Source organism: Oncorhynchus nerka, linkage group LG28 (assembly GCF_034236695.1).
Source record: "Oncorhynchus nerka isolate Pitt River linkage group LG28, Oner_Uvic_2.0, whole genome shotgun sequence".
Classification (NCBI taxonomy): domain Eukaryota; kingdom Metazoa; phylum Chordata; class Actinopteri; order Salmoniformes; family Salmonidae; genus Oncorhynchus; species Oncorhynchus nerka.
The window spans coordinates 3,610,097-3,623,533 of record NC_088423.1 but is presented as its reverse complement, the minus strand read 5'-3'; the positions used below and the strand labels follow the sequence as shown (position 1 = coordinate 3,623,533).

The following is a 13,437-nucleotide window of genomic DNA, read 5'->3' as shown; positions in this document are numbered from 1 at the left end:
TATGAAGCCCCTAAATAAGATCTGGTGCAACCAATTACCTTCAGAAGTTACATAATTAGTTAAATAAAGTCCACCTGTGTGCAATCTAAGTGTCACATGATCTGTCACATGATCTCAGTATACATACACCTGTTCTGAAAGGCCCCAGAGTCTGCAACACCACTCAGCAAGGGGCACCACCAAGCAAGCGGCACCATGAAGACCAAGGAGCTCTCCAAACAGGTCAGGGACAAAGTTGTGGAGAAGTAAAGATCAGGGTTGGGTTATTAAAAAATATCAGAAAATTTGAACATCACACAGAGCACCATTAAATCCGTTATTAAAAATGTAAAGAATATGTGTCACGTTCTGACCTTAGTTCTTTTGTTATGTCTGTGTTTTAGTATGGTCAGGGTGTGAGTTGCGTGGGTTGTCTCTGTTCGTTTTTCTATGATTTGGTATTTCTGTGTTTGGCCTGGTATGGTTCTCAATCAGAGGCAGCTGTCAATCGTTGTCCCTCATTGAGAACCATACTTAGGTGGCCTGTTTTAACCCTTGAGTTGTGGGTGATTGTTTTCGGTATTGTGTCTACACCAGACAGGACTGTTTCGTTTCGTTCATTCTCCTTTGTTATTTTGTTTAGTGTTCTCGTGATAATAAATTATCAATATGGACACTTACCACGCTGCGCATTGGTCCTCCTCTTCTCCTTCATACGACGACCGTTACAGAATCACCCACCACCAAAGGACCAAGCAGCGTGGTAACGGGCAGCAGCAGCAGCGGTCTCCAGACTGCTGGACATGGAAGGGGATCTTGGATGGCAAGGGACCCTAGGCACTGCCGGGAGAATATCGCCGCCCCCAAGGCAGAGCTGGAGGCAGCGAAAGCCGAGAGGGGGTGGTATGAGGAGGCAGCACAGCAGCGCGGTTGGAAGCCCGAGAGGCAGCCCCAAAAATGTATTGGGGGGGCATACAGGGAGTGTGGCTAAGTCAGGTAGGAGACCTGAGCCAACTCCCCGTGCTTACCGTGGAGAGAGGGGGACCGGGCAGGCACCGTGTTATGCCGTGAGGCGCACGGTGTCCCTGGTGCGCAGGCATAGCCCAGTGCGGTACATAGCAGCGCCTCGTATCGGCCGGGCTAGAGTGGGCATCGAGCCAGGTGCCATGAAGCCGGCTCAGCGCATCTGGTCTCCAGTGCATCTCCTCGGGCCGGGGTACATGGCACCAGCCCTACGCATGGTGTCCCCGGTTCGCCAGCACAGCCCAGTGCAGGCTATTCCACCTCGCCGTGATGGCCTGCCTACGGAGAGCATTCAGCCAGGTAGGGTTGGGCAGGCTTGGTGCTCGAGACCTCCAAGTGCGCCTTCACGGTCCGGTCTATCCGGTGCCACCTCCACGCACAAGCCCTCCAGTGGCAGCCCCCCGCACCAGGCTGTCTCTCCGTCTCCTCCCTACAGGTGCTCCCGCCTGCTCAGCGCTGCCAGAGTCTTCCTCCTGTCCTGCGCTGCATTTACATTTACATTTACATTTAAGTCATTTAGCAGACGCTCTTATCCAGAGCGACTTACAAATTGGTGCTTTCACCTTATGACATCCAGTGGAACAGCCACTTTACAATAGTGCATCTAAGTCTTTTAAGGGGGGGGGGTGAGAAGGATTACTTTATCCTATCCTAGGTATTCCTTAAAGAGGTGGGGTTTCAGGTGTCTCCGGAAGGTGGTGATTGACTCCGCTGTCCTGGCGTCGTGAGGGAGTTTGTTCCACCATTGGGGGGCCAGAGCAGCGAACAGTTTTGACTGGGCTGAGCGGGAACTGTACTTCCTCAGTGGTAGGGAGGCGAGCAGGCCAGAGGTGGATGAACGCAGTGCCCTTGTTTGGGTGTAGGGCCTGATCAGAGCCTGGAGGTACTGAGGTGCCGTTCCCCTCACAGCTCCGTAGGCAAGCACCATGGTCTTGTAGCGGATGCGAGCTTCAACTGGAAGCCAGTGGAGAGAGCGGAGGAGCGGGGTGACGTGAGAGAACTTGGGAAGGTTGAACACCAGACGGGCTGCGGCGTTCTGGATGAGTTGTAGGGGTTTAATGGCACAGGCAGGGAGCCCAGCCAACAGCGAGTTGCAGTAATCCAGACGGGAGATGACAAGTGCCTGGATTAGGACCTGCGCCGCTTCCTGTGTGAGGCAGGGTCGTACTCTGCGGATGTTGTAGAGCATGAACCTACAGGAACGGGCCACCACCTTGATGTTAGTTGAGAACGACAGGGTGTTGTCCAGGATCACGCCAAGGTTCTTAGCGCTCTGGGAGGAGGACACGATGGAGTTGTCAACTGTGATGGCGAGATCATGGAACGGGCAGTCCTTCCCCGGGAGGAAGAGCAGCTCCGTCTTGCCGAGGTTCAGCTTGAGGTGGTGATCCGTCATCCACACTGATATGTCTGCCAGACATGCAGAGATGCGATTCGCCACCTGGTCATCAGAGGGGGGAAAGGAGAAGATTAATTGTGTGTCGTCTGCATAGCAATGATAGGAGAGACCATGTGAGGTTATGACAGAGCCAAGTGACTTGGTGTATAGCGAGAATAGGAGAGGGCCTAGAACAGAGCCCTGGGGGACTTAGCAAACGAGGATCGGATGTCGTCGACCTTCTTTTCAAAATGGTTGACGAAGTCATCTGCAGAGAGGGAGGAGGGGGGGGAGGGGGAGGAGGATTCAGGAGGGAGGAGAAGGTGGCAAAGAGCTTCCTAGGGTTAGAGGCAGATGCTTGGAATTTAGAGTGGTAGAAAGTGGCTTTAGCAGCAGAGACAGAGGAGGAAAATGTATAGAGGAGGGAGTGAAAGGATGCCAGGTCCGCAGGGAGGCGAGTTTTCCTCCATTTCCGCTCGGCTGCCCGGAGCCCTGTTCTGTTCTGCCAGAGTCTCCCGTCTGTCCTGAGCTGCCAGAGTCTCCAGTCTGTCCTGAGCTGCCAGAGTCTCCCGTCTGTCCTGAGCTGCCAGAGTCTCCAGTCTGTCCTGAGCTGCCAGAGTCTCCCGTCTGTCCTGAGCTGCCAGAGTCTCCCGTCTGTCCTGAGCTGCCAGAGTCTCCCGTCTGTCCTGAGCTGCCAGAGTCTCCCGCCAGTCAGGAGCTGCCAGAGTCTCCCGCCAGTCAGGAGCTGCCAGAGTCTCCCGCCAGTCAGCAGCTGCCAGAGTCTCCCGCCAGTCAGGAGCATCCAGAGTCGCCCGCCAGTCAGGAGCAGCCAGAGTCGCCCGCCAGTCAGGAGCAGCCAGAGTCGCCCGCCAGTCAGGAGCAGCCAGAGCCGCCGGTCAGTCAGGAGCTGCCAGAGCCGTCCGTTACTCCAGGTTTGCCGGAATCACCCTTCACTCCGGAACTGCCGGAGTCTCCCGCCTGTCCGGTGCTGCCAGAATCTCCCGTCCATTCCGGACCCATTGCTAGGGTCCCCAGTCCGAGGTCGGCGGCGAGGGTCGCTGACCTAAAGAGGCCACGGAGGCGGGTTAAAAGGTAAACAAAGACTATGGTGGAGTGGGGTCCACGTCCCGCGCCAGAGCCGCCACCGCGGACAGACACCCACCCAGACCCTCCCCTATAGGTTTAGGTTTTGCGGCCGGAGTCCGCACCTTTGGGGAGGGTACTCTCACGTTCTGACCTTAGTTCTTTTGTTATGTCTTTCTTTTAGTATGGTCAGGGCGTGAGTTGGGTGGGTTGTCTGTTAGTTTTTCTATGATTTGGTATTTCTGTGTTTGGCCTGGTATGGTTCTCAATCAGAGGCAGCTGTCAATCGTTGTCCCTGATTGAGAACCATATTTAGGTAGCCTGTTTTTCACCCTTGAGTTGTGGGTGATTGTTTTCGGTATTGTGTCTACACCAGACAGGACTGTTTCGTTTCGTTCATTCTCCTTTGTTATTTTGTTTAGTGTTCTCGTGATAATAAATTATCATATGGACACTTACCACCCTGCGCATTGGTCCTCCTCTTCTCCTTCATACGACGACCGTTACAATATGGCACCACAACAAACCTGCCAAGAGAGGTCCACCCACAAAAACTCATGGACCAGGCAAGGAAGGCATTAATCAGAGAGGCAACAAAGACACCAAAGATAACCCTGAAGTAACAGCAAAGCTCCACAGCGGAGATTGGAGTATCTGTCCACAGGACCATTTTCAGCCGTACACTCCACAGAGCAGGGCTTTACGGAAGAGTGGCCAGAAAAAAATACATTGCTTAAGAACATAATAAGCAAACACATTTGCTGTTCGCCAAAAGGCATGTGGGAGACTCCCCAAACATATGGAAGAAGGTACTCTGGTCAGATGAGACAGAAGTGTAGCTTTTTGGCCATCAAGGAAAACGCTATGTCTGGTGCAAACCCAACACATCTCATCACCCAGAGAACACCATCCCCACAGTGAAGCATGATGGTGGCAGCATCATGCTGTGGGGATGTTTGTCATCGGCAGGGACTGGGAGACTGGTCAGAACTGAAGGAATGATGGATGGCGCTAAATACAGGGAAATTATTGAGGGAAACCTGTTTCAGTCTTCCAGAGATTTGACACTGGGACGGGGACGGTCTTGGAATGGCCTAGTCAAAGCCCAGACCTCAATCCAATTGAAAATCTGTAGTATGACTTCTTAGGGATAGGTGTCCTGCTCGGAGGGTATGCAATTCAAATAAATAATTGTAATATTAAACATTCATTAACATACAAGAATCTTGTATCATTTAAATGCTTAAATTCTTGTTAATCTAACTGCATTGTCCGATTTACAATAGGCATTACAGCGAAAGCATGCCATGCGATTGTCTGAGGGAGAATTGTCATCAACTACACTAATTAGCATAGCACAACGGTCAAAAAATATTACTAGAAAATATTCATGAAATCACAAGTGAAATATAGTGAAACACAGTTTAGCCTTTTATTAATCACCCTGTCATCTCAGATTTTGAAATGATGCTTTATAGCCAAAGCAAGACAAGCATTTGTGTAAGTTTTTCGATAGCCTAGCATAGCATTATGTCCAGCTAGCAGCAGGAAGCTTGGTCACGAAAATCAGAAAAGCAATCAAATTAACCGTTTACCTTTGATGAACTTCGGATGTTTTCACTGACAAGACTCCCAGTTAAACAGAAAATGTTCCTTTTGTTCCATAAAGATTATTTTTATACCCAAAATACCTCCTTTTGTTGGTCACATTATGTTGAGAAATCCACAGGAAATAGCGGTCACAACAACGCTGAAAAAAATTCCAAATGATGTCTATAATATTGACAGAAACATGGCAAACGTTTTTTATAATCAATCCTTAAGGTGTTTTTCAAATATCTATTCGATAATACATCAACCGAGACAATTGGCTTTTCAGTAGGAGCGAGAGGAAAAATGACTACCTGATTCATCAATTAATAATAAACTCTTTAATAATCCATTATCGATGCTTTATTAAGTGGAGTTGTCATAAAGTGCTACCGATTCCTGGAATTAGGAGGTAATAAGTAGGAAATCCTCCAACAGGACTTCTGGAAAACTGGGGAATTTGGGGAAAGTTACTGGGATTCTGAACCCTAGTCCCAGGGGGATAAATACAGGCAATAAAGTCACTCTTCTTTTTCTTCCTCCTCCTCCTCCAGTACCATCGGCTTTGGGGACCTGGTGTCGAGCCAGAGAGCAGACTATGAGTACCAGCCACTGTACCGTCTAGCCAACTGCCTGTTCATCCTTATGGGCGTGTGTTGCATCTACTCTCTGTTCAACGTCATCTCCATCGTCATCAAACAGGTAGATGTTGAACATTGGAAATGAGTCTGTCGACAATATTGTATTTTTAATCCTCTGTAATTTTGTATGTATGCATTGTTGTACTCAAATGGCTCAGGCAACTCTATCTGTATTTTAAATGTCTAATCAAATTCCCCCCATGCCTCTTTCATTCAGGTGCTCAACTGGATGCTTCAGAACTTATGCTGCCAGCGGTGTAAAATCAAGTCCAACTCTTTCCCATTGGGTCGCCGCAATGCCATCCGGCCTGGTTCGAGAATCCGTAAAGGTCGCTTCAGAATCAAACGCACGCCGGACTCGGGGGATTCGGGACCCTGCGAAAGCGACATGGAGGGAGGAGGACGCAGACTCTCGGGAGAGATGATTTCAATGAAGGACCTGGCGGCCTCGAATAAGGTCTCACTGGCACTCATGCAGAAGCAGTTATCAGAGTCCGCTAACGGTTATCCCAGGACGGTGTGTGGCGGCTCCAGACATAACGGGTTCTCTGGAGGAGTGGGCGCTCTGGGGATCATGAACAACAGGCTGGCAGAGACCAGCAACTCCAGGTAGAACTGAGCAGTGTTTCTCGTCTTCTAGTCCATGGACAGGCACTGGTCTGTGGGATGGGACTTTCAGTCCGAGAGATGAGTAGCTGACTTAATTTAAGCACTCCCTCAAGGAGTAAAGACCATAGACTGCTTGTCTTAATGAAAAGGTTGAGACACACTGGAGAGAACCCTGCAGGAAAATGTGCTTAAGAAGACATACTGATGGAGAGAAACAGAGGCGCTTAAAGATTCTGCAAGGTTTCATGTGATGAACTATACTTGCTATCACTCTTGTCATGCTTGATTATGTCTGGTCCTTCGTTGGAAGAGCATGATGATATGCATGACATTTTAGGGATGTAATCAACATCCTGTGATGATTGAGGGTGATGATGATGATGATGATGGACAGTTGTAGTGATACTGTGGGAAGGAAAGTAACCTTCTTGTAACTGAACTTTGGAAGGTCAAAACACTACATTTTGCTCTCTGACTCAAAGCAACCGGAGAACATTTTCACTGATATAGCAGTGGTATTCTTCAGGATAATTAGTTAGCCATACCTGAGTAGATCTCTGAGGCTGTATGTATCATGCGTCTTAGATACAGAGAGACAGAAAGTGAGATAGATCCTAGATCAGCACTCCTCCTCTGAGACTTGATACATTTTGACTTCTAAAGTGTACTGTACTGGAAGAGGCAACTCTGTGTGATCATTATTAGGCTACATCATTATCGCTTCCCCAATAATTATGACATTTATAAGTAGATTTGAATGTAAAGGTTGAGTTGGTACTGTAGCTGTCATTTCTGTATGGTATAACTATGCATTCCATGTCTCATGGTGGAGAACAATAGGAACTCATCTACATATCAGATCCACGTACAGACCTGTCCTGAAGTATGGAAGCTGAACCATAGAGAGACTAACCTTACAGACCTGTCCTGAAGTATGAAGCTGAACCATAGAGAGACGAACCTTACAGACCTGTCCTGAAGTATGAAGCTGAACCATAGAGAGACTAACCTTACAGACCTGTCCTGAAGTATGGAAGCTGAACCATAGAGAGACTAACCTTACAGATCTGTCCTGAAGTATGGAAGCTGAACCATAGAGAGACTAACCTTACAGATCTGTCCTGAAGTATGGATGCTGAAACATAGAGAGACTAACCTTACAGACCTGTCCTGAAGTACGGAAGCTGAACCATAGAGTGACTAACCTTATAGACCTGTCCTGAAGTACGGAAGCTGAACCATAGAGAGACTAACCTTACAGACCTGTCCTGAAGTATGGAAGCTGAACCATAGAGTGACTAACCTTACAGACCTGTCCTGAAGTAGGGAAGCTGAACCATAGAGAGACTAACCTTACAGACCTGTCCTGAAGTATGGAAGCTGAACCATAGAGAGACTAACCTTACAGACCTGTCCTGAAGTACGGAAGCTGAACCATAGAGTGACTAATCTTACAGACCTGTCCTGAAGTATGAAGCTGAACCATAGAGAGACTAACCTTACAGATCTGTCCTGAAGTATGGAAGCTGAACCATAGAGAGACTAACCTTACAGACCTGTCCTGAAGTATGGAAGCTGAACCATAGAGAGACTAACCTTACAGATCTGTCCTGAAGTATGGAAGCTGAACCATAGAGAGACTAACCTTACAGACCTGTCCTGAAGTAGGGAAGCTGAGCCATAGAGAGAATAACCATAGGGATGGCAAACCTAGTCTCAACTACTATATGAATAGAATGACTTGAATGGAGAGTCAAGCCATTCATGTCAATGTTCTGTGATGGGTGGGCCGGCGACCATATGGATTGTACCCATGCGAGGAAGTACAAGCAAGAAATCATTATATTTCTATGGTCTCAAGCAATCATCTTGATACTAGTCTAATCTTAAGCTCAGGTGACTGATTCTGTTGGGGAAGAGGAGACAGGTTCAGCACGCCCCTAATCACCCCTCAACCTTTCCCTCTGGCCCTAGCGCTTTGATGTTTAACAATCTGTAAGGTAGAAGCAATATGGTGGAAGCTCCAACACTTCACTGTTGATACCTATCCAAACCCTTCAGATCTGCCAATTTAGGGCCAACGGGAAGGGTAAAACAAATAATTCAGACTGGCTGACTGGTGTTTTTGTATGGGGTTCATGCTACTGCTGTACTGTGATGCTACTGCTGTACTGCAGACCAGCTCTGTTATGTCAGTCAGTTCAGTGAGCTCCTAGTAAGATATTCCGCAACTGAGCCTGAGTGCAGGTCTTCAAACAGTAATTTCCTTTTCTCAAGATGGATTTGTGCAGCGAGGAGAGGGGAGGTAGGGAGCTCAGATCATGTTTCAGGTCAAAGAGCATTCTACTTACTTTATGTATGTCTGCAGGCTAGAACTCCTCTCTTCCTCCTTCTCTTCTTCTCTTCTCTTCCCCTCCACTTCTCCTGTTCCCCCTCCTTCTCCTGTTGTCCCCCCTCCTGTCCCCCTCTTCTCCTCTCCTTCTTTTCCCCTCTTCTCTTCTCCTCCTCCCCTCCTGTTCTCCTCTTATCCTCCTCTCCCCTCCTCTTCTCCTGTCCCCCTCTTCCCTTCTCCTTCTCTTCCCCTCTTCTCCCCTTCTCTTCTCCTCTTCTCCTCCTCCTCTTCTCCTGTTCCCCTCTTCTCCTCTCCTTCTCTTCTCCTCTTCTCCTCCCCCTCCTCCTCTCCTGTTCCTCTCTTCTCCTCTCCTTCTCTTCCCCTCTTCTCTTCTCCACCTCCCCTCCTCTTCTCCTCTCATCCTCTCCTTCTCTTCCCCCTTCTCTTCTCCTCCTCTTCCCCTCCTCTTCTCCTGTCCCCCGCTTCTCCTCTCCTTCTCCTCTTCCTCCTCTTCTCCCCCCCCCTCCTCTTCTCCTCCTCTCCTCCTCTCCTCTTCTCCTCCTCTCCTCTTCTCCCCCTCCCCTCCTCTTCTCCTGTCCCCCGCTTCTCCTCTCCTTCTCTTCCTCCTCTTCTCCCCCTCCTCTTCCTTCTCTTCCTCCTCCTCTCCTCCTCTCCTCCTCTCCTCCTCTCCTCTTCTCCTCCTCTCCTCTTCTCCCCTTCTCCTCCTCTCCTCTTCTCCCCCTCCCCTCCTCTTCTCCTGTCCCCCGCTTCTCCTCTCCTTCTCTTCCCCTCCTCTCCTCCTCTTGCCTGTAAGAAAGAGAAAAAATACAGGAAAAAGAAGAAAGGCTAAAAGTGTGCAACCTGATAATTACAGTGAACATGAAATAAGATGTATTTCTGTAAGGACTAATGAAGAAGAGACTCATAGCCAGAGCAAGGTGTAGCTACTGTAGTGAATAAGTGGATCCTATACAACAGGGATCATCAACTAGAGCGGATGGTCGGGGGCCCGGAACATAATTACAAATCATTTGTAGACTACAAATTGACCGCAAGAAGCCCAAACAGATATAATGTTTGACTAAAACGTAATAATTTTAAAACGTACATTTGTATACAATCACGTCGTATCTCTCTGTTATGGGTGGGAAAACTTGGGAGCCAATTTCTTAAATTAAAATCACTTGGAGCTAATTTCCTGGTGTTTTTATATCCAACAGTGAAAATTGGGTCCGCGGGCCGTCAGTTGGGGTAACCTTCTATACAGATACTTTAACATTTTAAATGGAGAAACTCTGGGAGAAGGAGAGTCACTTAAAGAGGAACATTTCTCTTGTAGCCTTTCATCGAAAAGGATTCTCACACTTCACTGTCATTGTTTCTGAGAAAGAGAAAAAGGGAGAAAGAGAGAAAGAAAGAGAACAGAATACCAGGTACTGTCCATCTGACAGTCTTGAGGAGGGAGGAGGAGACAGAGAAAGAAAAAGAGAAAGAGAGAGAACAGAATACCAGGTCCTGTCCATCTGACAGCTCTGTCTTCAGGAGGGAGAGTCTTTGTGTGCATTCCAAATGACACCCTATTTCCTCTATAGTGCACTACTTTTGACTAGGCCCCGTAGAGAGCACTACATTGGGAATAAGGTTCCATTTGGGACATAGAATTGGTCTTTGTTCTGGAGACAAAGAGCACTCTAATCCACTATAGAGAAAAGACAGACATGCTCAACAGGTCAAACCTCCCAGATGTCATTATGAAACCCTGTATCTTTCAGGCTAATGGTCTCAAAGACAGCTTTTACTATAAGTGCACTGTTTGGGCAGAGAAGGTCATGGAAGTACACACTATGAGGAACAGAAAGGAAAATGGAACACTGCTGTTTGGATATAATGGGGGAGAGAGAGAAAGAGAGAGAGAGACCCTCCCAGATACACAGAACAGCCAAGAGCTTAACTCCGTCTGGCATCCGTCGTTAGCATCTCTCTCTCTCTAGTCCACCAATGCCTACTACTGCTAGCAGGCTCTGCCATCTCTGCATTCAGCACAGTCACACACACACCGTACCCTCTCCAACCATCCTGCTAGGTTTGTCTTTCTTATCAGTCAGCCAGCACACTGTGCATATAACACCATGACTGGAAATATAGCAAATCAAAGTGTTTGGTTGCGTACACAGTTCTCTGATGTTGTAGCAGGTGCAGCGAATTGCTTATGTTACTAGCTCCTAACAGTGCAGCAAAAATGTCAAACAAGTACACAAATAATAATAAAACAAGAAATCAGGAATGTCAGAACGAGTCCAGTTAACAACCCAAACATCATTGTATCAGTCATCCAAATGCAATCTATGTTTATATACTCCAACAAGATATACTTAGAATGATATGTACAGCAGTAGATATATTACAGTGAGCGATGTTGAGAATTCAGCGTATAAATTAACAGTGGAACTAAATACAATGTACAGTGGTAGCATATATTAGAATGAGCCATGTGGAGAATCCAGTGCATGAATACACAGTTAGAAAACATTAAGAAACTATCCCATGTTTAATGTCTCTACAGTATATGCACATGGGACAGCAGAGTTGTGTTTGTGTGTACGTGTGTGTGCATGTGTTTGTGAGTATTGGAGTATGCGTGTTTGTGAGTGTATGAGGTGTGTGTGTGAGTGCTTGTGTGAGTGAGTCTTTGTCTCTTATTACAGAAGATGGTGCGATAACTGTTCAACAGTCTGATGGTCTGGAGATAGAAGCTGTTCAACAGTCTGATGGTCTGGAGATAGAAGCTGTTCAACAGTCTGATTGTCTGGAGATAGAAGCTGTTCAACAGTCTGATGGTCTGGAGATAGAAGCTGTTCAACAGTTTGATGGTCTGGAGATCAAAATCAAATCAAATGTATTTATATAGCCCTTCGTACATCAGCTTATATCTCAAAGTGCTGTACAGAAACCCAGCCTAAAACCCCAAACAGCAAGCAATGCAGGTGTAGAAGCACGGTGGCTAGGAAAAACTCCCTAGAAAGGCCAAAACCTAGGAAGAAACCTAGAGAGGAACCAGGCTATGTGGGGTGGCCAGTCCTCTTCTGGCTGTGCCGGGTGGAGATTATAACAGAACATGGCCAAGATGTTCAAATGTTCATAAATGACCAGCATGGTCGAATAATAATAAGGCAGAACAGTTGAAACTGGAGCAGCAGCACAGTCAGGTGGAAGTTGAAACTGGAGCAGCAGCATGGCCAGGTGGACTGGGGACAGCAAGGAGTCATCATGTCAGGTAGTCCTGGGGCATGGTCCTAGGGCTCAGGTCCTCCGAGAGAGAGAAAGAAAGAGAGAAGGAGAGAATTAGAGAACGCACACTTAGATTCACACAGGACACCGAATAGGACAGGAGAAGTACTCCAGATATAACAAACTAACCCCAGCCCCCCGACACATAAACTACTGCAGCATAAATACTGGAGGCTGAGACAGGAGGGGTCAGGAGACACTGTGGTCCCATCCGAGGACACCCCCGGACAGGGCCAAACAGGAAGGATATAACCCCACCCACTTTGCCAAAGCACAGCCCCCACACCACTAGAGGGATATCTTCAACCACCAACTTACCATCCTGAGACAAGGCTGAGTATAGCCCACAAAGATCTCCGCCACGGCACAACCCAAGGGGGGGGCGCCAACCCAGACAGGATGGCCACAACAGTGAATCAACCCACTCAGGTGACGCACACCCTCCAGGGACGGCATGAGAGAGCCCCAGTAAGCCAGTGACTCAGCCCCTGTAATAGGGTTAGAGGCAGAGAATCCCAGTGGAAAGAGGGGAACCGGCCAGGCAGAGACAGCAAGGGCGGTTCGTTGCTCCAGAGCCTTTCCGTTCACCTTCCCACTCCTGGGCCAGACTACACTCAATCATATGACCCACTGAAGAGATGAGTCTTCAGTAAAGACTTAAAGGTTGAGACCGAGTTTGCGTCTCTGACATGGGTAGGCAGACCGTTCCATAAAAATGGAGCTGTTCAACAGTCTGATGGTCTGGAGATAGAAGCTGTTCAAAATTCTGATGGTCTGAAGATAGAAGCTGTTCAACAGTCTGATGGTCTGGAGATAGAAGCTGTTCAACAGTCTGATGGTCTGGAGATAGAAGCTGTTCAACAGTCTGATGGTCTGGAGATAGAAGCTGTTCAAAATTCTGATGGTCTGGAGATAGAAGCTGTTTAACAGTCTGATGGTCTGGAGATAGAAGCTGTTGAACAGTCTGATGGTCTGGAGATAGAAGCTGTTCAACAGTATGATGGTCTGGAGATAGAAGCTGTTTTAACAGTCTGGTGGTCTGGAGATAGAAGCTGTTCAACTGTCTGATGGTCTGGAGAGAGAAGCTGTTCAAAAGTCTGATGGTCTGGAGATAGAAGCTGTTTAACAGTCTGATTGTCTGGAGATAGACGCTGTTTAACAGTCTGATGGTCTGGAGAGAGAAGCTGTTCAAAAGTCTGATGGTCTGGAGATAGAAGCTGTTTAACAGTCTGATGGTCTGGAGATAGACGCTATCTATAACAATAATTCTAGTACGAACTCGAACCCAGGCGCAGAGAAACACAGCAAGCAGAAACATGGCAACCGCACACTAATAAAAAATGAGCGAAGATACAGGCCACCTGAGGAACCTAAATAACAAGGCAACCAGGTGAACATGGAAGGTAATTAAACACAGGTAAATCCAATAAGTAATAATCAAGGTAACCTGGAAACTAGAAAACAGGGTAAGGGTGCCCTTCAGCGGTAACCTAAGGAATCAAGGAATGGCTCCT

At 47.7% G+C, this 13,437-nt stretch overlaps 1 protein-coding gene across 1 annotated transcript in view; it reads left to right on the top strand.

Annotated features, from left to right (window-relative positions):
• LOC135565483 (potassium channel subfamily K member 12-like) overlaps nt 1-6,307 on the top strand; it is a 67,858-nt gene extending 61,551 nt beyond the window's left edge. Inside the window, exons 3-4 of the mRNA XM_065012528.1 lie at nt 5,608-5,755; nt 5,912-6,307. Coding sequence (XP_064868600.1) covers nt 5,608-5,755; nt 5,912-6,307 — 544 coding nt within the window. The remainder of the gene's footprint in view (nt 1-5,607; nt 5,756-5,911) is intronic.
• Nucleotides 6,308-13,437: the final 7,130 nt, after the last annotated feature.